This window comes from Vigna unguiculata, chromosome 11 (genome assembly GCF_004118075.2).
Source record: "Vigna unguiculata cultivar IT97K-499-35 chromosome 11, ASM411807v1, whole genome shotgun sequence".
NCBI lineage: Eukaryota > Viridiplantae > Streptophyta > Magnoliopsida > Fabales > Fabaceae > Vigna > Vigna unguiculata.
In genome coordinates this window covers 40,181,792-40,206,980 of record NC_040289.1, presented here as the reverse complement: position 1 = coordinate 40,206,980, position 25,189 = coordinate 40,181,792, and the positions used below count along the sequence as shown (strand labels likewise).

The following is a 25,189-nucleotide window of genomic DNA, read 5'->3' as shown; positions in this document are numbered from 1 at the left end:
TTTAAAATCTTGTAGGAAGCATTATTTAAAAAAAAAACACACAAATATCTCATTAATTTATTTTAGGATTGTTTTCGAGTTTTAAATAATACAACTCCTTATATATTCCTTATATATTTGTGTTTGGGTAACGACATGAGGTAAATTACTTTTTAAAGTTAGATTCTATCTTTATTGGACGAATACATGATCAATTATATCTATGTATGTAGTTGTTTCTAGAATAAAAATAAAAAGATAATACATATTTTTGTTATTATTTTAAAGTTTTTGATAAATATGTCTATTTTATATTATTTCTAATGGTTTTAACTAATGCGCTGAAACCAAATTCATGCCACTGAAATCAAATTCAAGCTTAACTAAAAGCAATTATAAATATCAATGGCAATTTTAAAATATATTTATAATTTATTCAATTATAATTTAAATTGGTTTGCCTTTTTTTCTATTAAAAAGTAACTAGAAAGATGATAATCAAAGTCATTCAATTAACCCACTTACATATGTATCAAGAACACAATTAAGCCTCAATTTCCCCATCCAGCGGAAAACAACACGTTTAAGTGTTCTTTTTACTTTATGCAGAAGTTATTTTCCTTAAGAATTGTGTAGTACTTAAAATGAAGAAAATTGTATAATTTATAAATTAAAATAACATATTATTATGTAATGTTTATTTAATTTAATTTAACTCAACGACTCTTTGACCGGTGGTTTTCAAACCAAAACTTTAAAGCAACCAATCATACGGTGTATATTCAAACCATAAAGTGGAGCAACAGTTCCACGATTAATGAACTGTCATAATAAGTTAAAGTTATTATAATTATAAAACATTTATGATTACAAATATATTTAACATAATTTAATAAATTGTTTGTTTAAAGATTTGTTTAATATTTAACAACTTTAATGATTAATTTAATAAAAAAAAGGGAAACGTTAAATTAAATTAAATGTAGAAATAAATTGAAATTGCATGTTTGCATAGCGGGAAGTGAGTGTTTCATGTCACAGCTTCGTGACAGCCTAACGGGTCGATAATGTTGTAACGTGTCAACAACAACACTTCTTTGACTTTGGTCAAATTGTTCATTAGTCATGAAATTTAATTTTTCAAAATAAATATTATTTTATGTTATACGTTAAAATATATGAGATTTATTTTTTTAAATTATAACATTTTCTCTTTTAAGTATGGACTATTTTATCTATAATTAATTATTTCTTTTGATGAGTTAGGGAATTTTAAAGGAGGGTTTATAATTCTTAATTTTCTTCTATTATTGATTTCCTTTACTATTATATGAATTTTAGTTCATTTTTAACTTGTTAGTGGAAGATATTATAAGACTAGTTTCGTCCTCATATGTATTTAACGGGATTACCCGGTTTTTACCAATAGTATATTTGACAAAACTAATTAATAAATTAATAGTTGATAAATCAGTTCATAAATGTTTTTAGTTAATTAATTGATAAGTTTAATACATTGTTATGCAATTATAATTTTAGATTTTTCTAAAAAGCTACAATAAATTACTACTCTTCTTTATTTCATTTAAATAATTTCCTAACAATGATGGAAACAACACTAAAATTCTCCTTCAATCACGATATCCATGAAAAGTACTCGAAGTAATTTCAAAATAGTTGTCATTAAAAGAAAAAAAAAATATGGGCACCATCGACCCCACTTCTCTTTCATATCCAAGAACCTTCATACATAACATTTTAATATTTTGAAGTAAAATACGAAAAATTAAAGCTTGAATCATGGAGCAGTAGTGCTTAGTTTTGCTCACCACTAACTACATCTCTCTGTCAAAGCTTGTATAGACAATAATAATATAAGATTGAAGAACATGTTATAAACTCTTGCAACCAGTTTCACAACACTCTGTAAGTTGTTGTCACCATTTTCTTCTAAGAATCAGACACAGTACAAGGATGTCAGATCTCATCTCAAGCTGAGTGGCATTCACTTTTTCAAGCAACGGGTATGCTCTCTTTTTCTCCTCGCCATCACTCTCAGATTGATCCCTTTTCCTATGCGTTCATGGGTGTTTCTTTTTCTACACAAGCTGTGATCTTTATGTGATTGTGATCACTTTCTTGCATTTGTATCGGGGTGATTGATTGCCGAGAATAAAGGCGAGAAAGGTGAAAGTGGGAACATTTTATTTTCCTGAAATTTAGACTTTTGAGGATTTGTGAATGAAGCAATAATGCAGGGAAGTCAATGAAGTTTTCCAACTCAGCCTGACTCTGTCTTTAACAGTTCAGCACAACACTCTTTGGTTTATTTATCTGTTCATTTCTGTTTTTCGTTTTTCTCTACTTCTTCTTCGAATCATTTATAAAGCACTGAACCCTTTTCATCGGAATCTTAGTCCTGATGTGGGTTATTGGTTCGAGTTCTCAGAAACTGGGAGAACGATGAAGAAGAACCTGGATCTTGCACCGGAGGTTTAAGCAACTGAAAGTTCGTGAGTTGAGTGTCTGCATTTGGGTACTTCTGATTCAGCTGAATCTGTAACCTTTCAAATTTGTTGGTTGTTTGACATTTTCTGTAATCTCTTGAAAATTTCACAGAGATCCAGTGTTTGATTTTGAGTAATACTAGTTAAGTTTTGATTTTTCCAGCGGAAAAAATATTCGCAAAAAGCTTGGACTTGATTGAGACTTGAATGATGCGCCTTTATTACTAGGATAGCGTTAGGTGCAATTCACTTGAACATTTATTTCTCTTCTCAGTCATCGTTGTACCGATGTATTCATTGATCACGAATTTAGATTCACCTTTGAACATTGATTCCGGTCTTTATAACACAATGCCGAAGAAGATCTGATAGCTGAAGTTGTGGATTTTGCAGGAGTTTCAAGATTTTCGAACATGTCATCATCAAAACCATTCAAGCCAAGTCGATTATCTCATTCTCAGTCAGCAACTTCCGATGCATCAGATGGCCCAAAGCCTCCTTTGCCTCCAACCGTAACGTTTGGACGAAGAACTTCCTCGGGTCGCTACATCAGCTACTCCAGAGATGATCTCGACAGTGAACTTGGGAGTGGTGATTTCATGAATTACACAGTGCATATGCCTCTGACACCTGATAACCAACCAATGGATCCATCAATTTCGCAGAAAGTTGAGGAGCAATATGTGTCAAGTTCCCTTTTCACTGGAGGATTCAACAGTGTCACTCATGCACACCTGATGGATAAGGTGATAGAATCTGAAGCTAGTCATCCACAGATGGCTGGTGCAAAAGGGTCTTCATGTGCAGTTCCTGGTTGTGATTGTAAGGTGATGAGTGATGAACGTGGTGTGGATATTCTTCCTTGTGAGTGTGACTTTAAGATATGCAGAGACTGCTATATAGATGCTGTGAAAGCAGGAGATGGAATGTGCCCAGGATGCAAAGAGCCTTACAAAAACACAGAGCTAGATGAGGTTGCTGTGGAGGAACGAAATGGAAGGCCATATCCGCTTCCTCCGTCAAGTGGAGTGTCGAAAATGGAGAGGAGATTGTCGTTGATGAAGTCGACGAAGTCGGCGCTGATGAGAAGCCAGACTGGAGATTTTGATCACAATCGGTGGCTCTATGAAACAAAGGGTACCTATGGCTATGGCAATGCTATTTGGCCAAAGGGAGGAAATTTTGGAAGTGGAAATGGGGATGAGGATGTTGTTGAGCCGATGGATCTGATGAACAGACCTTGGAGGCCACTTACTAGGAAACTCAAGATACCTGCTGCTATTCTCAGTCCATATCGGTAGGAATACTTTTGTTTTAGATTCTTTGGTAAAAAAATTTAAATCAGTGATTGAGATACTTATTCCATAATGTTTTCAGGTTACAAAATGATAATTGACTTTGATGAGAGTATTTTGAATGAATTATATTAGATAACTTTTATAATTGTATGATCTGATGGGAGTTCAAGCAAACTGCTATAGTTTGTATGATATGATATAATCAAGAACTTGAAAACTGAAATGTACATTACACCAATAATGTGTTTTGTAACAATTGCGTTGCATCTAATTTTTCAGTCTCATCATATTTATTCGGTTGGTTGTGCTGGTATTGTTCCTGGCATGGAGGGTGAAGCACAAAAATACTGATGCAGTCTGGCTGTGGGGCATGTCTGTGGTTTGTGAGATATGGTTTGCCTTTTCTTGGCTTCTGGATCAACTACCCAAGCTATGTCCTATAAATCGATCCACAGATCTTAATGTTCTCAAGGAAAAATTTGAAGTGCCGAGTCCCAACAATCCTACTGGAAAATCAGATCTTCCGGGCATAGATGTCTTTGTTTCTACTGCTGATCCTGAGAAGGAACCACCTCTGGTCACTGCAAACACCATCTTATCAATCCTAGCTGCAGACTATCCAGTTGAGAAACTTTCTTGCTATGTTTCTGATGATGGAGGTGCACTTCTGACATTTGAGGCAATGGCTGAAGCTGCCAGCTTTGCTAATGTATGGGTTCCATTCTGCCGTAAGCATAATATAGAGCCTAGGAATCCTGAGTCATATTTCAACTTAAAGAGAGATCCCTACAAAAACAAAGTGAAACAAGATTTTGTCAAGGATCGTAGACGAGTGAAGCGTGAGTATGATGAGTTCAAGGTCAGGATCAATGGTCTGCCTGATTCTATCAGGCGTAGGTCGGATGCCTTTCATGCAAGAGAGGAATTGAGAGCTATGAAAGTGCAGAGACAAACAAAGGTAGATGAACCAGTAGACCCCGTCAAGATTCCAAAAGCCACATGGATGGCTGATGGAACTCACTGGCCAGGGACTTGGTTGAATCCTTCATCCGAACACACTAAAGGTGATCATGCCGGTATAATCCAGGTATTAAACCTATCTTTTACATGCCAAGTGTCAAGATTATTCTTTGAGAGATGAAAATGAATAATTCATAGTTGATGAATGATGCAGGTGATGTTGAAACCTCCAAGTGATGAACCTCTCCTTGGAAATGCTGACGACGAAAAGCTCATTGACTTGGCTGATGTAGATATTCGTCTCCCCCTTCTAGTTTATGTTTCTAGAGAGAAACGTCCAGGCTATGATCACAACAAAAAAGCTGGGGCCATGAATGCCTTGGTTCGAGCCTCAGCCATCATGTCCAATGGTCCTTTTATACTCAATCTTGATTGTGACCACTACATCTACAACTCCAAGGCAATGAGAGAAGGCATGTGCTTTATGATGGACCGTGGTGGTGACCGCATCTGCTACGTTCAATTCCCACAAAGATTTGAGGGGATTGATCCTTCTGACAGATATGCCAATCATAACACTGTCTTCTTTGATGTCAACATGAGAGCACTTGATGGACTTCAAGGTCCGGTCTATGTTGGAACCGGTTGCCTTTTCAGAAGGGTTGCTCTTTATGGTTTTGATCCTCCTCGCTCTAAAGAACATCATTCTGGATGTTGTAGTTGCTGTTTTGGCAAAAGAAAGAAGAATGCTAACATATCTGAAGAGAATCGGGCTCTGAGGATGGGTGACTCTGAGGAAGAAGAAGAAGAAATGAATCTATCACTCTTCCCTAAGAGGTTTGGAAACTCAACTTTCCTCATTGACTCAATTCCAGTAGCAGAGTTCCAAGGCAGGCCACTTGCTGATCATCCTGCAGTGAAGAATGGACGTCCTCCAGGTGCTCTCACCATACCACGAGAGCTTCTTGATGCATCAACTGTGGCAGAGGCCATCAGTGTGATCTCTTGTTGGTATGAGGACAAAACTGAGTGGGGACAGCGTGTTGGATGGATCTATGGGTCAGTTACTGAGGATGTGGTTACTGGCTATAGGATGCACAATAGAGGATGGAAATCAGTTTACTGTGTTACCAAGCGTGATGCATTCCGTGGCACAGCTCCCATCAATCTCACTGACAGACTACATCAAGTCCTTAGATGGGCAACTGGATCAGTTGAAATATTCTTCTCAAGAAACAATGCATTTCTGGCTAGCCCAAGAATGAAGTTTCTCCAAAGGATTGCATACCTTAATGTTGGAATCTATCCATTCACTTCATTTTTCCTTATTGTCTACTGCTTCCTCCCTGCACTTTCTCTCTTCTCTGGCCAATTCATTGTTCAAACTCTCAATGTCACTTTCCTTGTGTATCTCTTGACCATCACTGTGACTTTGTGCATGCTGGCTGTGCTTGAAATCAAATGGTCTGGCATTGAGCTGGAAGAGTGGTGGAGAAATGAACAGTTTTGGTTGATTGGTGGAACAAGTGCACACCTAGCTGCTGTGCTGCAGGGTTTGTTGAAAGTGATAGCAGGGATTGAGATCTCTTTCACCTTGACATCAAAATCAGCTGGAGATGATGTAGATGATGAGTTTGCTGATCTCTATATTGTGAAGTGGACATCCCTTATGATACCACCCATCACAATTATGATGGTTAACTTGATAGCAATAGCAGTTGGAGTCAGCAGAACCATATACAGTGTGATACCTCAATGGAGTCGTCTACTTGGTGGTGTTTTCTTCAGTTTTTGGGTCTTGACCCATCTCTACCCTTTTGCAAAAGGTTTGATGGGAAGGAGAGGGAAGACGCCTACCATTGTTTTTGTATGGTCAGGTCTCATAGCAATCACAATATCACTCCTCTGGGTGGCCATCAATCCCCCTGCTGGTACCAACCAAATTGGTGGTTCATTCCAGTTCCCATGATGCCTCATTCTTTTTGCAGGTTACATTTTTTGGTTGTTTAAAATTCTTTTTACCTCTTCAGTCAACAACTGAGTGCCAGCGAGGAATGGACTTCATCACAGTTTTTCTTGCTTGAGAATTTTGTTAAGAAAATTATTACCAGAAACTGGAAATATTTGATAGTAAATGAAGATTTGTTCTAGTCTTATATATATTACTGACAAAACTTGTATATCTTGAATGGTTCTGGTGTTCATTTTTAATCAAAATTGAAGTTTTACATAGATAATTTTTAAAATAAATTGTTTACATTAAAGACTATATGTATGTTTATGAAGTAAAACTCTAATTTTAAACCAAACATAATACTTGATAAGATTTCTCCATTTATTAACATGAAACTTTTCAACTCTTGAATTCTAAATTGAGTTTCTGTTTAGAATGATTTCTCTAAGTGTCTTATGTCGTTATTCGAACAGGTAGATTACTATAATTAATTTTATTTGCATGTAATTACTTTGATCATTCAAGTTGAATTATATTAACAGGTGGTTTATTCATATATCTATTTTTATCTTTTTAAACTAATTAAATTTTTTTTATATTGTACACTTGTTTTTTTCTCGTGTTTTTTCTTTATCACATCATATATTCTATAAATCTGTCAATTTTATTTGTCCTTTATATATTAAGTGTTTTTTATGTACATAAATCATTTTTTAAACTAAAAAACATTATAAGCATCTTATATAATTTTTTTACTGTAATTGTTTACCACTTTTAATTATATAACTTTATAATTTTATCTTTTTTAAACATTAAAATGTATTGTTTGAATGGTTAGTTTATTTAATTATTTGTCTAATTATACAAATTGATATTTTGTGTAATTATATATATATATATATATATATATATATATATTAATATTTTGATTTTTAGTTATATCTTTATAATAATTCTTCATGAAATACATTAACATTATACTAAATAAAAAGAAATATGAGTTGAAGTAATTAATTTAAGGCTTAATTACTATTTTAGTCCCATAATTTGTTTGTTTGATTCAAATTTGTATTTTTATTATTTTTTAGTTAAATTTAGTCTACCAATTATTTAAAAAAAATTCAATTTGATCCTGGCGGTAAGTTGACATTAGCATTGTATTCGTACATATCATGTGTCATTGTATGGTATTTTCAAATTTTTTTTTTCATTTTTTAAATTTAAAAAATAAAACTGCCATGTGCAAAAAAATTTAAACAAAATTAAAAAAAAATTCAAGTTAACATGTAACACAATCATAACGTAACATGTGACAGTTTAATGTTTTATAAAAAATTAATAAAAAATTTAAAATTTTATCAAAGATAACATATACGACGTTAACATTAACTTAACCATTAACTTAACCGTAAGAATCAATTTGAACATTTATAAAGAATTAAAAAACTAAATTAAATTACCAAATAGTAAAAGAAACAAAATAAACTAAACAAACAAATTAGAGAACCACACATAAATTAAACCTTAATTTAATATGTTAGGATCGAGGTATAAAAATTATGATGTGACATGGGAGATTAATATGCCCCAATATAATTAATTTTGATGACAAAATATTATTTGCGTTCCATTGATTTGATATGCGCATCATTCTTTCACCCCTTACATTTTCTACATGGATACCAAAAGTTTAATGCAATTCTAAAATTAATGATTTAAAAATGACATAGGGACAAGTTTTTTTCAAAATCACTTGGCAAATGGTCTCTCTTCAAATTATAGCAGAGTTCATCTCAGACTTAAATTTATTACCTTTAATCAATTCTAGAAATTATAAAATTGTATGAAACATTCCCTTAGCATTGTAAAACCTACAATATTATTAAACCAATTTGCCTTTTCTCTGTTTCAGCAGCCTTAAATTTGCTATTTTTTATTTCTACCAATCCTTATATAAAATCTGTCATATATCGATATTTTTTATAACAGAAATAAAAACTGTGATTCGTTGTGGGAGACAGTGTGGAAGGTGGAGGTTTACACACATACTGCATCATAGTGACTTAAGCAATAAGTACAGAAAATTGTTTTTTTTTTACCAAAATTAGACAAATTTATCGCAAATTACGAAATAAATAAGTCAAAAATTAATTATTGATCTTGAGTGTACGATACACAAGTTTTAACTCAAACTTGTATGCGGTACACACCATTTCGTGTAAAATTAAAAAAAAAACGAAAGATAATGATATTTTGTTTATTTATTTATTTATTTTTAATTTATTATTTTAATCAGATTTTAATTATGAATTTTGATTTTTTTTAGTAATATAATATGATAATTTAAAGAAAATTGAAATGATAAGTTAAAATTAGATAAGAGAAATGGATCAAAATAAAATTTTGTGATAAATTGATAACTAAGTATTAAGTATTTGTATTATGTATAGGAAGAGTGAGGATACGTTGAATACGTTAATTTCGAAGTTGTAAAGAATTATTATGATTTTTTTTATAGAAATTGTCAGAAATTATAATGATAATTAAAGTCGTTAGAGACTTTATTAGAACTTTTAATCATTGTCATAACTTCTTACAACTTTTCATTTACACGACTTAGTTCACAATTTCGTAATTAATGTTTTTTATAATTTACAATCAAAATTTGTTCAACCTATATAAAAAAACTCAAAATTTCATGGGTGTTTCACTTTATATGGTCACGCATATTTTCAATTCTAAGAGTAAAATATTTGTAAAAAAATGAATTTTTATATTAATTATCATTGTTCTATAAACCTTCATTTCTTGACTCCATTGTTTTTGTCTTATTCGCTCCCTCAAGCCACACACATCTTAAACATAAGAACAACATAAGAATCAAACACAATGTCAGAAGGAATTACTTTGGATGAAACTACCCACATTTTCAGATCAAAGTTACCAGACATTCCACTCCCCAACAACCTCCTCCTCCACAAATACTGCTTCCTTAAACTTCCCGAAGTCGCCAACCGCACATGCCTCATCGCCGCCGCCAGAACCTACACCTACGCCGACACTCACCGCGCCTCGCGGAAGGTGGCCGCCGGCATGTCGAAGCTGGGCATCCAGAAGGGCGACACCGTCATGATTCTCCTCCCCAACTCCCCGGAGTTCGTCTTCACCTTCATGGCGGTCTCCATGCTCGGCGCCGTCGCCACCACCGCCAACCCCTCCTACACCGCCGCCGAACTCGCCAAGCAACTGGCCGTCTCCAACGCCAAGCTCGTCGTCACGCTCTCCGCCCACGTCCACAAGCTCAACAACCAGCAAGCGCAGCACCGCTTCTTCAAGGTGGTAACCGTCGACGACCCACCGGAGAATTGCTCGGCTTTCCCGGAGGGCGACGAGAGCGAGGTTCCGGAGGTTGAGATATCAGTGGAGGACGCGGTGGCGCTGCCGTTTTCGTCGGGGACGACGGGGCTGGCGAAGGGGGTGATTCTGACGCACAAGAGTTTGGTAACCAGCGTGGCGCAACTGATAGAGGGAGAGAACCCGCACATGTACCTGAAAGAAGAGGACGTTGTGCTGTGCGTGCTTCCTCTGTTTCACGTGTTCGCCATGCACATCGTGATGATGTGTGGGATGAGAACGGGGAGCGCTATTTTGCTGATCGAGAAGTTTGAGATGAGGACGCTGCTGGAGGCGATTGAGAAACATAGGGTGACGGTGGCGATACTGGTGCCGCCGCTGGTGGTGGCGCTTACGAAGAACACGGCGGTGGAGAAGTACGATTTGAGTTCGATACGGTTGGTTATGTCGGGGGCTGCGCCGCTGGGGCTACAGGCGGAAGAGGCTCTGCGGAAGAGGTTGCCCAACGCCATTCTAGGACAAGTAACCTCTTCTTTCTTCTTCTTCATGTTCATGTTTTTCCCATGATTGTTTTATAAAGAAGGAATTTTAACAGAGAGATACAGCATCGATCGATCAGATTTGAGCCTAATCATAATCATATAAAGCATTCACACGCTATCGACTCAATGAGTTTTTAAATTTAGACTCACACTTTATTCCTAACATCTGCATTTTTTTTGAATCTTACAACTTTCTGTGTGAACGAAGGGATATGGAATGACAGAGAGTGGACCAGTGTTGACCATGTCTTTGGGTTTTGCAAAGTTTCCATTTCCAACCAAGTGTGGTTCGTGCGGAACTGTGGTGAGAAACGCTGAGATGAAGGTGATTCACCCTCTAACTTCCTTGTCTCTTCCCCGTAACGAGCATGGCGAGATTTGCGTGCGTGGCTCTCAGATCATGAAAGGGTATCTGAATGACGAGAAGGCCACTGCAGAAACCATTGATGCAGATGGTTGGCTTCATACAGGTGACATTGGCTACGTTGATGATGATGATGAGGTTTTCCTCGTTGATAGGGCCAAGGAACTCATCAAATTCAAAGCCTTCCAGGTACGTGCATTTTTTCTCGATGGAAAACGATACAATTTTCTCTTGCGTTCTTATTTTTTAAAGTTTTTATTTTTTTTCTTTTATTCTACCGTTAACAGGTGCCGCCGGCGGAACTTGAAGACCTCCTCAGGAGCCACCCTTCGATTGCAGATGCAGCTGTTGTTCCGTAAGTAGCCATGTCCATGGAGTTATTAGCACTGCAATTTCTATGCAATGTTCTGATTGGAAACAACAACCAAAATAACGTTGTAACAGGCAAAAAGACGATGCTGCCGGCGAAGTTCCGGTGGCTTTCGTTGTCGGCTTTGATCTTACAGAAGATGCTGTAAAGGATTTTGTAGCTAAACAGGTACAATTACACAGTAAAATTAATCATGGAATGTATTTGTAATCAAGGGAATGATGTTTGTTGTGAACAGGTAGTGTTTTACAAGAGAATACACAAAGTGTATTTTGTTGATGCAATTCCAAAGTCTCAGACGGGAAAGATATTAAGAAAAGAACTCAGAGCAAAGCTGGCGAAGATTATTGAGAGGAACTAACGACAACTATTTTGCCATTGTTTTCCTTAATTTCTTCTTCCTTTGTTGTTCTCTGTCAATGTGTTATGAAAAGGATGCATAATTTGTCTTTTGTGCACCTATATATTCCATAAAATAAAACCAGAGAGTCTTTAAAAAAAAGGAGCAGTATTTGTGTAACACATGATTGGATCAGGACATTAAAAAGTTCTTCAATTTATTTTTGCAACATTTCGATTGAATTGCACCTAAAAAAAGATTAAAAACGAGTTCAAAGTTCAAAGTTTTTCTCAGGCAATTTTGTACACCTACTTGAAATCTAGTCACGTTACAGAATTTTTTTACACTATCTTGTTTATTTATTATTTTGTTATGATTCAAAATTATTGACCTTATAGTAATTGTTTAAAAATGATATTTTAGTAATCCAGAGTTTGATATCACCTTCAATGTTCTTTTCCCCCCTTCACTGTCGATAAATTAACTTCATGTTCGGATTGGAGCTTACATCTATTTCTTGAAAAACTCAGTCTACCCTGCTGTGATCCAGGAAATGCTCTATTTAAACAATGTCTGAAAATTATCCCATTTGCCTGTTACTTTTAGTTTAACTGCAATATTCCATTCCCATATTTACTCCATGATTTGTCCCTTAATTCTAATTTTCAATATTATTTATAATGATTCTTTAATTATTAAAAATAAATCATGGAGATGTGGCCAAACGTGACATGATTATTATTAGTCTGAAATGGCAAAGGAAAAGATATAAAAACCAGTTAAATAAATAAAATAAAAAAACTTTGAAGCTACTTTTATATAAATAACCTATGTTTTTTTATTTCATCTTTTGTATATATAGAAATCAATGCTACATATCTTACAACATTTCCGTTAATTGTTTGATAAAACTTAATTTAATAATTTAAATATGATAAACTAGAATTTGGAATACCAAAATTTTCAAATCTGAAGATAGTTCAAAATTCAACGATGAAATTAGTATTGATAAAATCATTATAGCGATTAAATAACACATAAGATAATATTAAAAAAAATATAACATATGGTACTAAATATTTATATGATCTTTCATATTTAAAATAACAATAAAAGTTTAAATAAATTATTATTACTTAAATTAAAATCCCAATAATATTTATTAAAATTACAACCCTATATGCATAATAAAACGAAAACAAAATATTTTAGGTTAATTTTTATTTTTTAAGAAAAAAAAGTTAAAATGACATTATTAATTATTTTTCACTGACCCAATTTAAACCAGTTTCTTTTCTGCCTGGCCAGTACAATTTGGTTATAAAAACAGACAAAACCTCTTACAAGTTAAACTATGACAACTAGAGTCTAAAATTGGGAATACCAAAATCTCTTATAATCCCTACTTTATTAGGACCTCAAAGGCATTACAAGGCAACTTTAATACATTCACTATATTGCCTTGTGAAAAGGTAGTGTAATCAGGGCCCAAGAGCTTGCAAATTAAGAATTAAATAAAATAGATCGCTCAATGAAGCTGTACTGTACCTCGTATCTCACAATTACTTACTTAATTTAACAAGATTAACCCAACAAAACAGATAGTACATGAGCATCTTATTTAGCAAATTGTAACAAAGAAGTATATTTGTTACGCCATGATTTAGTCAGAAACATTGTAACCAAAAACAGGCAGAAATTCCATACATGCACACCAGAATACATGTAGAAAGCAATCTTAATGGTGATGATCCTGAACATAACGTAGGCCACAATATTTGCAAACAGCTGGCTCGGGCAAGTCCAGGCATATGAATTCAATCGGGTGTCCAAGTGCAGGATTGGTATCTGAAACCACGACAGCAATACCCAGATTATAATAATGTATGACCAGAAACTATACAAGGTTTGTATCTCCGCTAAATCTTGTGCATGATCTAAGAGAAGACAATTTTGAAGAAAAAGAACAAAAAGCCATACCTCCTTCACAGGCAACTATCCTGCCTTCAACCTTAATTGGAGGAACTTCATTAATAAGCTCCATCGGAGATTTCTTGCTTGTATCCTATTACAACAGTAGTAACAAACGTTATTAACTGACTGTAGTCAGTTAGCCACTGTCCTCTTTATTTAGATTACAGTAAATAACATTAATACTTCCCATCGTTTTGTGAATTGCACAACCTTCAAATTTTCTCTATCACTGCATTAATCCTTTAATTGTTTGAAATGTATTATACTTACTGACACCTCTTATACATTATATTAGTCCTCCTTAATTGTAAGAAAAACATTATATCATGTATCCCTAAAAGAGATTGTTGTAAATGTTAAAAACACAGGAATGTTTGTGCAATCTCAAAAAACCTTGAGAGATATTGGTGTTCGCATTATAGAACCACAAAACAAACAAAGTCATCCGAATAGGGGGTAGGCAATCAAAATTGTTAAACTGGTCCATATTGAAGCAGAATAGAAAAAATATCCAACAAATCACTTTCAATTCAGTTGGTTAACAATTAAACAATCCAATCTAATTATCCACCGTACATCAAATTTCAACCAGGTAGAGATATCTTCAGAGATGTAGAATCCAATTTTTTAACACCTGTCTTTATCTCGTTGTTAGAAATTTCTCAACTCAGTATATAATAGAATAAAAGCTGGGTCGTAGTATATCATTCAATGGAACAAATGCTTACTCTGTGTTCACCCTCAAAGCTCTACCACCGCCACATTAAACTGTGTTTGAATCCATTGTCACCTGGTTAAATTGTTTGACTGACACTATCACCATCGTTCAAACAAAACATGGATAACCAAACCAAAATAAACTGGAATCGTTCGTCTTCTAGCTGAAGTACTGAACCCAATTGTTTTTCCAGATACTTTCAATTTGGTTCTGTTTATTCATCAAAAACTGCACCATGATCACGCTCAGGGATAGATCTGATGGGTTAGTTAGTAATCATTCCCTAAACAAGAAAACCTACAATAATTCCCAGCCAACACTGTAGATCCCTTCCCTCAGGCTACTTCAAACGTTAATTCCCACTTTCTGCTGCTTCAAGTTTTCCTCCCTCAAAATGCAAATTTCTTCTGCACAATTTACCTAGCAAGCCTCTCGGAAGATTTTTCCATCCAAAGCAATTTACTACATTCCTTTATCACATCCCCCGCTCCAGGTGCACACTTGATCTAGCCATCCCTGATGTTTCTCTATATCTCTAATTCTATTCTATCAAGTTGTAAGATAAGCGTTGATACCGCACATAGAGGCTATTTCAAAACGGAACTAAATTGTACATATCCACAAATTTTTCATACACCATCAAATATCACAGCAAACCTAAAACAACAATGGAAGTAGAACGTAGAACGGAAACCACCACTAAAGGCTAAAGATGAACAATCCTGGCAAATGAAGGTGACCGTGGACATTTCACAAATTCCATGAAATAAATTATGTAACTAGCATCCAATAATAAAAACAAGTGATAAACCTAAATTGATTCCAGACTTAGTTTCATGAAACACGAGATGCTTTGTTCGGGATATGCGAGCAATAAGCGCGAGGTGATTTGCAACGACACAAAATGATATTTGGTTGTGATGGATGTACCTGCATCCACTTGGCGGTGTGGTTGCTGATTTGAGAAGCTACGAGGCTGAAACTTCTGGTGCTCGTGTTCCTCGATGACGAAACTCTCATGAGGTTCCTCAAAACACTCGACGCCATCTCCCAGAACCTAAATTCGATCCCACAACTCGATTATCAGATCAATGAATCACACAGGGAAATGACGGAATCGCAAATCGTATTCTATGTTCTTTCTGAATTGAAACCCGCACCCTCCGTACGCAAAACGACACAAGCCAGTCACAGAATGTTCATGAAGTGATCGGGCCGATTCGCACTATTCAAATGGGTTGGCCCATGTCTTGTTGGCCCATCAATAACAAAACATGGAGTGGTGATGGAGTGTTTGAGCCATTTCGTGTAACTGTGGGGACGTAATTAGTAATTGTGGGGTGCAAACGGTAATAGTCCATTTCATGAAACCCTACATAAATCAGAAAATTATAAAATGGGAGTGGATAGGGTGATTACATAAGGAATATATTGTTAGCATAAAATATTCGCATTATTAATAAATTAAAAACATTTTTTGGTATAGTGTTCTAACAAAATTCTTACTGCACCCTATCGTTCACAATAAATAATTTCAATTTTTTTTTCGGAGCCTCTTTTATTACGGAAAATATTTTCCGGAAAGAGTTTTGATGGGGGTGGATGAAGAAATGTGATATGGTGTAGGAAGCTGAATAATTCTAATCTTGTATAACTGAAATATATTATATTTGTTCACCATATGTCCATGATGTATGTTTGGCATAACCTAAACAAAATAATTAAGTCAACTGCTATTTTTCTTCAATGGTGGTGGAGCAGAATTAGTGAGCGGATAGTTGTAAAAAAAAAATGGAAACTATGAGCTTGTTGCCATTTTCTTAAAATATTTGCATCCTTGGCTTGCACGCCACATGTTTGTGAATATGTCAACGTATTGAGAGTACTTGTAAACAAAAAAGAGTATATCAATGAAAAGGTCAACTTAGTGACACCACTTGCTCTGTAGCAAATTTCACAGCATAAATACACTTCATACAAGTTTGGCATTGGATGTAAACTCTGACAATAGAGGAATGGATGCCCCCAAGGAGTAAGTGTTTCTGAATATGAATCACTTAAGAAAAACATTGCTGTAATATGATCAAACAAGATACATGAAATTTATTTCATTCAATATGATCAACCCCACTTCTGAAACAAGAGAACTTATGGGAAAAGATTCTTTCTGGTTTTTACATTTCATTCTGTGCTTGTAGTATATGACTCACAGTTCTGATTTATCCCTTTTTGCAGTGATCAAAATGTTGTAACCATAGATGTCCATGCTGCTAAAAATCTGCTAAATTCATCAGATTATCGTTATCTGGATGTGAGGTGGCAAAACGTTTAAATTTCTCCAGTTTCCTTCTGTATTTTGAATTATTTGAGAACTAACCGATGTTCTTTCTTTTGCCCCTAAAATAGGTCAGTTGAGGAATTCAATAAAAGCCATGTTGAGAATGCTTATAATGTCCCCTACATGTTCATCACAGAAGCAGGTAAAATGAGTTTAAAAGGGCACCCTAAAAGTATCGAAATCTGGGGTGGTTACCTCATCAAATATGAGCTGCAAATATTTTATGATTCACAATTTTTCTTATATGCAAATGAACAGGACGGGTGAAAAATCCAGAATTTGTTGAGCAGGTGGCAGCAATATGCAAGAATGAGGATCATTTAATTGTGGTAAGAAACATATAGCCTTTAAGTTTCTAAATACCGAACAACAAAATCCAAAGTTTCTGAAGGCTGATTTGTGATAATGGATGACAAATTTAGGCTTGCAATAGTGGAGGAAGATCACTCCGAGCCAGCGTTGATTTACTTGATTCGGTAAGTTGGTTAAATATACTATTTAGTCTTTAAATTTAGCCATAAAATTAGAATTTATTCGTATCTTAAATTTGAATATAATTTGTTCCTCAAATCTTAAAAATGAATAGATGTAATTTTTCTGACTTAATTGTCTGAATATTTTTTTACCTGTTAACTGACTCTTTAAAGTGACTTGTGTTTGAATTGTTTATACTATATAACATATTTCAACTCAAATATCAGTTTGGTTAGAATAATAAAAAAGGATGACGTTCTTGAATCTAAAAGACTACATCCATTTATTTTTTAATTTTAAAGATCAAAATATATCAAAATTTAAAACAAAATCAATTTTAATTTATGTCAAGTTTGGATGATAAAAACATGTTTAACCCTTTAAAATATAATCACTCTAATCTTCCAGTGGTTGCTTATTAATCTGTGGTAAAGGAATATTATAAACAGCACGTGACATATGATGCTATAAACGCAGGGATTTAAACATGTTGTGAATATGGGAGGAGGCTACTCTGCATGGGTTGATGCTGGATTTGCTGGGGACAAGCCACCAGAAGAGCTCAAAACTAGTTGTAAGATTCGTCGTTAAAGAGTTCTATTATCCCAATGTTTTTATGATTTAAATAAGGAAACTTTGAAACCATTTGTAACTTTCTCTGTGTGATAACACGTACTTTCAGTTTCTTTCATTATTTTTACTTTGCCAGAAAAGTGTACATGTTTTCGATTAAAGATGTGGATCAAACATTATTGTTACTCAGGAAGTCTAGATGATCCAGCTATGTGAAAATAAATTAGTAATTTTTAAGTGCTTTAGAAAAATTCTAAAAGTATTAAGCAAGAGATACTATGTTAATCATATAATCAATCCTATTTTTCACGTAACATATTATACATATTAAAAATCATAAATAATTTTTAAATAAAAATATAAATTAATTCTCAGTCTGAATATTATACTTTGAATGACAGATTAAAAAAAAATTACAAAAAATAACTATTAGGTACATAGTACTAGAACTAATTACATATTCATTCCATGCCGTATTACATGAATAACATATACATTTTAAATTTTAAAATGAAACTTTCACTTTGAACATTAAATACAATGTATTAGTAGTTTAAATTATTTCAAACATAACTACTAAATAACCAGAAGATTTTTAAATAACAGTTTTTTTCAATAAATAATTTATATTTTCACTAGATATGTCTCATATGTGCTGAGACACTATAATATTATTATTTTGAAAAGTCATAATAGAAACTATTTTTCTTCTCAACTTTTTCAATTTCAGACTTATTTTCTCCACAAATATCTATACAATTTGAACTTGATTTCCTTCGTCAAGAACATATCCAAACCCACACTAAGCACACGTGACTGCATGCATCAATTACTTTGACGTGAGTGCATATTTGACGCAGAAACAAACACGTGTTGATATCTTGACTGTGTATAGTGACACTTAATGAGTACCAATTCCATTTCGATCCTCAAAAAAGTCAAAATTATATGCACCAAGTAAACCTTATCAAAGACAATCAGTTCACCGTGTTAAATTTTTCCCCAAAATAAATCATATTCAAGTGTTTTATGTCTCATGTGATCGACACCAAAGAAACCTCACTTGGTTAATGTGTTGGTAAACACAATTTGAATATAATCATTATGTATACAAGAGCATTCATTGCTCTTAATCAGTACATGTCTTTTTCCTGATGATATAACCTCAAAAAGTCGTTATCCAAACATATCAAGAGACTTTTTCATTACATATATAGTAGCACTAGTAAATGGAAAACAAAACACCTAATTAATGCCTATCAAGATAGAGATGGACATGTTATTGTAACATGGGCTTCTATAAACAAAAATTCCTTTCTATCCAGGAAGATGCTTCAGTGCGACCAACGTCAATAATTCCTCAAGAATCAGGGTAAAACTTTCGCATTCCCAGTAAGTAATACATTTCAATAAATTTTTCGGAGATGAATTTAGAACTACTGATCCTAAAACTGCCACAACACCACTAACTGGCATGGATAAGATTCTAGACGCACTCAATTAACTATAAATCAATTTTTCTGTTAATCGTCTTCTACAGGAATAATGAACGTAAGACGCAAAATTTCCATCAAAGTTATTTTGAATTAGCAAGAGGGCCCAGGCAAATGCTACAAAACAAACAATAGCATTGGTCCAGATACCAAATAAGCAGGAAACCTGTACACTATAAAACAGAAAATTAAAAAATTAATCCTATGCTGTTAGGTTCCGTTCCATGATCTATGGACTGTCAAAACCAATTTATGAGACGGGAAAATTACAGTGAAAATATGTCGGAAACAAAAAAAAGTTAAGGTAGTCAATGATGGATGATGAGCAAAGAGGGTGCCAAAGTCTACCGCTAACAATAAAGAACACATACCGATCTGCTTCTAACCTACAGAATGATTTGGCTGTACTGCTGAATAACTATTATGACGGTCTACCGACTGAAGCCAATTTCTCTACAAAATATACAACCATGCTTACATAAGACAACATAATATGATAAACTTACAGATCAATGCTCTTGCTTAACCCTTGCCTTTAATATGCCAGGGAGAGGAGGTGAGGTTGGAGGCCTATTTGACACTTTTAGATTTGTAGAAGGAGTCTGTGGTTGGCACAAGCCTGACATGCTAGAACCTTCACCTCCAGCGGTAAAATTGTGCGTCATATTATCTTGCTGTGGTCTCTCACAAAATTTCATTGCCTTGAGAACATAATTGTCGTCATGCAACTCAAAAGGTGTACTACAGAGAGAAGAAAAGACAAATAGTTAGGGCAGATACACTTCCCAACGCGGGACAAAAACTGTGCAACCACAACCACTTCCCAACTTCTCTGCCAGAACGTTCTCGTACTGGCCACGGTGTTTCACTGTTTAACCTAAATAGGATGCACTAGTTTGACCGTCTTGACTTTATGATATTACTAACACTGTAAACATCATTCGGAAAGAATGCCAGGTGAAGCAAGAGTAGCTTTCTTACCTATTGAAATCAAAATGAACAAGCTGCATATCTTCTGATATTTCCACTTCTACAGTTGCATGAGGACGTGTCTGCAGTTTTAAAAGACCAGAAATATGAGATTGATTAATTAAGTTGCAAAACCAATTAAGAGTCAAATCACAGTAGGGTGTGTAGATTCTTCATTAAAATTATTGAGTTAGCTATCTGATTAAGGTGAACTTACCAATAAAAGCCTTCAGTAGATATAAAGGCAGACTGAGTTAGGTGAACATAGCAATACGAGTTGATAATGTTCCTCTACCATATAGTTTATACAGAATTTACATTTAGTTGACAAATTTAAACGTACACTCACAGAGAAAGTGAAAACATATTTCTAGCGAATTTATTATGATGCTTAATAGGTAACTAACCACCATATTTATAACATTGTTCCGTTAGCAGAAAATATAGTTCGAAACTAAGATATTTAGAAAGATGAGGCATGTTGCAGATAAATAAGTTGAAAGGGGATATTTTATTGCGTGAATTGAGAGGGAATTAGTGTTGTTGTGGGAATGAACAGGCCTCTCGAATGTCCAGGGAATTTTGTACTCTTTTTCTGTTTAATAGAAGCTTTGCAATCTATAATTCTGGGCCAATTTCTACTAACTATCAAAGATACAGTGAGTAATGGTTTCATAATTAAAATAATATTCAAGGTAAACTTGAGCAGCATTCTCTATCAGAAACAAAAACATGAGATAATGGGGTGATGATATACCTGTACCAGAATAAAAGGCAAAGATACACCTCCACTGGGAGGATTTCCTGAGCTATACAACTGCTCATTTCGTTGAATAAGGTTCTGAAGACCTACGAACTTGACATAACAATACAAGTAATTAGCAAACAGGAACTAAACAGAAACATATGTAATTTGTTAGGGTATTCAAAAGTCCAATTTCAAAGGGTGAGAACCAAGTCCACAAATTCATTCCAATGTTAAATTTATAGAGAGGGCGGGACTCACTTGCTCCTCAAGCTCCTGCAGATAGGCTGTTTTCTTTTCAATTCTATTCCTTAGCGCAAGACGCTCTGTCTGTTGGAATCAAGTACATTTACATCTCACAACATCACTGCAGGAAAAGCATAAGCCAAATTGAGCAAACTAAACATCTCCAGACTGTGGACAAACCTTTATTTCTTCAATATCATTCACACTAGTACGAGGAAGTCCCTTCCATTGGATTTCCTTTTTATCCTTAGAAATAATGTCCATCGCCATGAGAACGTTCAGAGCATCATAGACTCTTCGACGGATGTTTTTCTCATCATATTGTTGCTGACAAATGTTCATCCCCAAAAGTAAGTCCACAACATTCATTTTAAATCTTCAATTTGTGAACTGCATATAACATTGAAATTGTTTATATGATGGAGAGAAAACCTGATCAGGGGTTAATTCACTATTGATTGGATCAGAAAATTCAGCAACAAGCTCATCCGCAACCTACAATAATAAAATAATCAAATCAAACTCGAGATAGAAGGACACAAATTCTATTCTATGATACTGAAACCAAAGCAAGCTATCAATTCAAATGTGGCAAAAATTGAGTTAAAGTAACCACCTAACCTCATTGTAAGTTGTTCTACCCCTGTTTTCTACCTTCTCACACACTGGAGACATGAAACAATAAATGAGAAGCAAAGCCAGAACAAAATTATCATCACTACCTACAAAAAATAATGTCTACCTACTAAGCACAGAACATTCAATTCCAAACACTATTATTACAAATTTCACATTCAACAAATTACCTTTCAGAAATTAAACAGATGAAAATTACCTTTCATGCTAAATTGTCGGAGACCTCTCCCACTCTTATCAGGTCCAACTGCTCGTTGGCCTCTCTTCTTCTTCTTGCCACTGCGGTGAGAATCAAATTGAATTTTGAGATAATAGAAATGAAATTCACAAAACTAAAACTAAACAGCATTGTGCATGACACAGAGAATATAACAGAATAGAGAGCACATACGCAAGAGAGGCTTGTGATCCAGCATCATCAGCGTGTAAGTCGAGATGGTTCAATTTGAGGAGTGTGTTGTCGGCGGGAGGTGGCAAACTGTTGGTGGAGGCGGATTGGCCAGAAGCGGTGGTGGTGGTGGCGGTGGCGCAACCGAGCACCTCGTCGTCGTCTTCATCTGCCATACGGAGCGAGACGAGGCCTAGGGCACGCGAAATGTGGAAACAAAAATTTGGAATCTACAACACAAATTGGATTGGCGAGGGAATGGAACAGATCTGAGTGACAACACCTAGTTTGTTTCTTCACTCACTTCACGCAACAACAAACCACACGTAAAGCTGTTTCGCTCCAAAATTAATTTCTCGCACCTATGCTCCCCCAACTGTGTGTCCGCCCAAAAACACGGCATTTTCTGAATTTTTCAGTTTCGTTATAAGATTTTTTTTTTCTAGAATTATTCTTCAATTCTATTTAAACAAAATCATGGTAATTTTTTTTGTTTCTTTTAATGTTTTTAAATATATATATATATATATATATATATATATATATATATATATATATATATGATATTAAGGAGGAATACATTGATGAGCATATAAATGAAAATATAAATTTAATTTATTTAGCTATTTTAGTTCAATTATGACACTTGTACAATTTATATAGATATAAACGATTTTAGAAATAAAATTTTTTGGTAGATTTTAATTAAGGTAAAAAAGATAATTTTAAGTCTTTCATTATAATAATCGGTATAAAAATGTTAATTTTTATGTTAATTATGGTCATGGTTGACTTTTTTATTTATGTATTTAAATTGGAAACTAATATAACATTACTATACATAAATCATTTTCTCATATTCATATTTTACGTAAACAACTAATGTAGAATGTAATATGTTTTCTTAATACTTTGTTTGTATTGATACTAATTAAAACTTTTAATAAAATGAACTCAAGTTATAAGACTATACGGATTTATGACTTGAACAAAATAATTATAATAATTAAATTTTCTATTTTAACTTAAATTATGTAATATAAAAAATAAATTTCAAATTTTTAAATTTAAGTATCATTATTAGTTTTATAATAAATGTGGTGTAATGGTCTCATTGTATTTTTTTTTAATTATTTATATAAGTCGAATATTTAATTAAATTAAATATGCATTTAAGTCAATGATATATTTTAAATGTAAATACTAAACTTAAATATGAAGTGTAGTTTTTATTTTATAACATAATGACAATTAATTGTTAATTGGGAGTGAGATCCACTTTGATGCATTGTATATATAAGAACTAGTTATACAAATATCATCATCACAAGATAGCAAAATTCAAAAGTAATGCAATGGAATATTGTGTAACTTTGTTGAACCATGAACCTAACAACTAAATGAAAAGTTTATTATAAAAGATAAATTTTAAATTATTTTCAAACACATTTGATATTAAAATATAGAATTAACTTGCACCTGTATTCATATAATTAGACTTATAGTTGGTGCATGATATTTTAAGTGGAGGGTATATATATATATATATATATATATATATATATATATATATATATATATATATGATAAAGTCATTATTATTGTGTGTATCGTTGATTTTTGACAAAAATAAGGTACATTATACTTAGTACTAAATTTAACAATAATTAAGCTAGCATGACATTTTTTAATTATTTCAAAATATAACTGTATTGACGGAAGATGATGCGTTTATTTTATTAGTAATAATAAATACTTGAAATTAAAATAAATATGTTAGCTATTAAAAGTATTTGAAATAATTAAATATATCATGGTTATTTTGTTCACAATGTATTTGTATTTTTTATGAGATCACCCCCTAAAATGTTTATTTACATCACGGGCATTTATGATGAATAAGTGATCTCATTTAACTAAAATATGTGTTTATAAATTAAAAGACAATGGACAGGGTTATGGATACAGCAATTAATTATTTTTTTTCTTTTGGTTCTAAATTTAGATTCCATTAACTGATTTGAAGAAGCATTTTCATCCTGCTATCTTCATTTCCACTTATCTTGCTATAATATTGGTAATGTTTGTGTCATCCTTCCTTACAACATTTTTAATAATTTGTTATTTTTATTTAGGGTTAAATATGTTTTTGTCCTTTAACTTTTATAGTAAATTTTAGAATTAGTCAATTTCAAAATTTTGAACCAATTTAGTCTTTCATCTTTTGAAATATGTGACTTTAGTCCTTTTAATCAAATTTTATTAAGTTTATTTGACATTTTAAACGCATTTTATAACAGTATTTGACTTAACATTCAAGTACAAATGTGTCAAACAGTATAAATAATTTAAATACAATTCTAAATTAAAAGTTAATGGACAATGACGAAGCTTGATTGGAGCAAGGGTGGGCCATGGCCCCCCTTAATTTTTTAATTTTGTTTATATTATATATATAAATTTTTTAAATTTTTTTTAAAATTTTTAAATTATATGTAATATATAGTGAAATAGAAGTTTAATTTAGTATTTTTTATTTATTTTAAATATAACATTTAATATTAATAAATAATAAAATATAGAATGAAATGTAATAAAGAATAAAAATAGTTATTAACAATTTTTTTATTTTTTTATTGTATTTTTAAGTTTTTCACAACTTATTATGATCTCACACTCTCACATCTTTTGTTTTTATTTTGAAAAAAAAAAACAGTTAAATACAAATTTGTTATTTTTGCTTTCATTTCTCATTTGTTTTTTTTTTCATTCGTGAAGAAAAAAAAGGTAAATTTTTGATATCACTTGATAATGAAATATTTGTTTAATAGTTAACATTATTTTTTACCATACGAGTCTTATATTCATATTTTTATGATTATGAGAGAAAAAAATGATTGTTCTATGTGTTTTTTTATAACTATCTTTTATTTGGAACTTGGTTGTCATTAATTTTTTCTTTTAGTG

The 25,189-nt window shown here is 33.3% G+C and overlaps 5 protein-coding genes across 13 annotated transcripts; 3 read left to right on the top strand and 2 right to left on the bottom strand.

The window, feature by feature from the left end:
* The first annotated feature begins 1,761 nt into the window (after positions 1-1,761).
* Positions 1,762-6,974, top strand: LOC114169301 (cellulose synthase-like protein D3). Of its 7 annotated transcripts, none has more exons than XM_028054400.1 (5): positions 1,762-2,003; positions 2,429-2,488; positions 2,880-3,783; positions 4,064-4,871; positions 4,959-6,974. In XM_028054400.1, exons 3-5 carry the CDS (start codon positions 2,900-2,902, stop codon positions 6,711-6,713), a joined length of 3,447 nt encoding a protein of 1,148 aa, XP_027910201.1. In that variant the 5' UTR covers positions 1,762-2,003; positions 2,429-2,488; positions 2,880-2,899; the 3' UTR covers positions 6,714-6,974. The 7 variants fall into 7 exon arrangements, with proteins under 7 accessions (XP_027910201.1, XP_027910199.1, XP_027910198.1 ...); XM_028054398.1 differs by having other exon boundaries at positions 2,429-2,497; XM_028054397.1 differs by having other exon boundaries at positions 2,429-2,515.
* A 2,576-nt stretch (positions 6,975-9,550) lies between these two features.
* LOC114170494 (4-coumarate--CoA ligase 2-like) lies at positions 9,551-11,946 on the top strand. Of its 2 annotated transcripts, none has more exons than XM_028055986.1 (5): positions 9,551-10,574; positions 10,803-11,147; positions 11,246-11,313; positions 11,403-11,496; positions 11,582-11,946. In XM_028055986.1, the coding sequence occupies exons 1-5, from the start codon at positions 9,588-9,590 to the stop codon at positions 11,687-11,689; spliced, it is 1,602 nt and encodes a 533-aa protein (XP_027911787.1). In that variant the 5' UTR covers positions 9,551-9,587; the 3' UTR covers positions 11,690-11,946. The 2 variants fall into 2 exon arrangements, with proteins under 2 accessions (XP_027911787.1, XP_027911786.1); XM_028055985.1 differs by having other exon boundaries at positions 11,567-11,945.
* A 1,218-nt stretch (positions 11,947-13,164) lies between these two features.
* Positions 13,165-15,558, bottom strand: LOC114168419 (NADH dehydrogenase [ubiquinone] iron-sulfur protein 6, mitochondrial). Its single transcript, XM_028053216.1, has 3 exons — positions 15,291-15,558; positions 13,649-13,733; positions 13,165-13,516 (listed from the first exon to the last, which is right to left on the bottom strand). Exons 1-3 carry the CDS (start codon positions 15,405-15,407, stop codon positions 13,407-13,409), a joined length of 312 nt encoding a protein of 103 aa, XP_027909017.1. The 5' UTR covers positions 15,408-15,558; the 3' UTR covers positions 13,165-13,406.
* A 725-nt stretch (positions 15,559-16,283) lies between these two features.
* LOC114170055 (protein HIGH ARSENIC CONTENT 1, mitochondrial) lies at positions 16,284-17,935 on the top strand. Its single transcript, XM_028055534.1, has 6 exons — positions 16,284-16,392; positions 16,596-16,676; positions 16,767-16,840; positions 16,957-17,027; positions 17,121-17,174; positions 17,650-17,935. The coding sequence occupies exons 1-6, from the start codon at positions 16,376-16,378 to the stop codon at positions 17,761-17,763; spliced, it is 411 nt and encodes a 136-aa protein (XP_027911335.1). The 5' UTR covers positions 16,284-16,375; the 3' UTR covers positions 17,764-17,935.
* Positions 17,936-19,309: 1,374 nt separating this feature from the next.
* Positions 19,310-22,648, bottom strand: LOC114168310 (transcription factor-like protein DPB). Of its 2 annotated transcripts, XM_028053073.1 has the most exons (10): positions 22,226-22,648; positions 22,034-22,113; positions 21,820-21,863; positions 21,631-21,693; positions 21,379-21,525; positions 21,214-21,282; positions 20,965-21,063; positions 20,220-20,290; positions 19,772-19,979; positions 19,310-19,691 (listed from the first exon to the last, which is right to left on the bottom strand). In XM_028053073.1, the coding sequence occupies exons 1-10, from the start codon at positions 22,396-22,398 to the stop codon at positions 19,620-19,622; spliced, it is 1,026 nt and encodes a 341-aa protein (XP_027908874.1). In that variant the 5' UTR covers positions 22,399-22,648; the 3' UTR covers positions 19,310-19,619. The 2 variants fall into 2 exon arrangements, with proteins under 2 accessions (XP_027908874.1, XP_027908875.1); XM_028053074.1 differs by having other exon boundaries at positions 19,310-19,979; positions 22,226-22,647.
* Between the last annotated feature and the right edge of the window lie 2,541 nt (positions 22,649-25,189).

Excerpts from the sequence above, each read along its gene's own strand:
- LOC114169301 (XM_028054400.1), top strand. The coding sequence starts at position 2,900 with ATGTCATCATCAAAACCATTCAAGCCAAGTCGATTATCTCATTCTCAG. Across the intron at positions 3,784-4,063 it reads GCTATTCTCAGTCCATATCG|TCTCATCATATTTATTCGGT; the intron begins GTAGGAATACTT and ends CTAATTTTTCAG. Across the intron at positions 4,872-4,958 it reads ATCATGCCGGTATAATCCAG|GTGATGTTGAAACCTCCAAG; the intron begins GTATTAAACCTA and ends TGAATGATGCAG.
- LOC114170494 (XM_028055985.1), top strand. The coding sequence starts at position 9,588 with ATGTCAGAAGGAATTACTTTGGATGAAACTACCCACATTTTCAGATCA. Across the intron at positions 10,575-10,802 it reads CCAACGCCATTCTAGGACAA|GGATATGGAATGACAGAGAG; the intron begins GTAACCTCTTCT and ends GTGTGAACGAAG. Across the intron at positions 11,497-11,566 it reads AGGATTTTGTAGCTAAACAG|GTAGTGTTTTACAAGAGAAT; the intron begins GTACAATTACAC and ends TGTTGTGAACAG.
- LOC114168419 (XM_028053216.1), bottom strand. The coding sequence starts at position 15,407 with ATGGCGTCGAGTGTTTTGAGGAACCTCATGAGAGTTTCGTCATCGAGG. Across the intron at positions 13,734-15,290 it reads ACACCGCCAAGTGGATGCAG|GATACAAGCAAGAAATCTCC; the intron begins GTACATCCATCA and ends CTGTTGTAATAG. Across the intron at positions 13,517-13,648 it reads GATAGTTGCCTGTGAAGGAG|ATACCAATCCTGCACTTGGA; the intron begins GTATGGCTTTTT and ends TCGTGGTTTCAG.
- LOC114170055 (XM_028055534.1), top strand. Across the intron at positions 16,677-16,766 it reads TATCGTTATCTGGATGTGAG|GTCAGTTGAGGAATTCAATA; the intron begins GTGGCAAAACGT and ends CCCCTAAAATAG. Across the intron at positions 17,175-17,649 it reads GCGTTGATTTACTTGATTCG|GGATTTAAACATGTTGTGAA; the intron begins GTAAGTTGGTTA and ends CTATAAACGCAG.
- LOC114168310 (XM_028053073.1), bottom strand. The coding sequence starts at position 22,398 with ATGGCAGATGAAGACGACGACGAGGTGCTCGGTTGCGCCACCGCCACC. Across the intron at positions 21,694-21,819 it reads GTAGAACAACTTACAATGAG|GTTGCGGATGAGCTTGTTGC; the intron begins GTTAGGTGGTTA and ends TTATTATTGTAG. Across the intron at positions 21,283-21,378 it reads ATGATATTGAAGAAATAAAG|ACAGAGCGTCTTGCGCTAAG; the intron begins GTTTGTCCACAG and ends TGATTCCAACAG.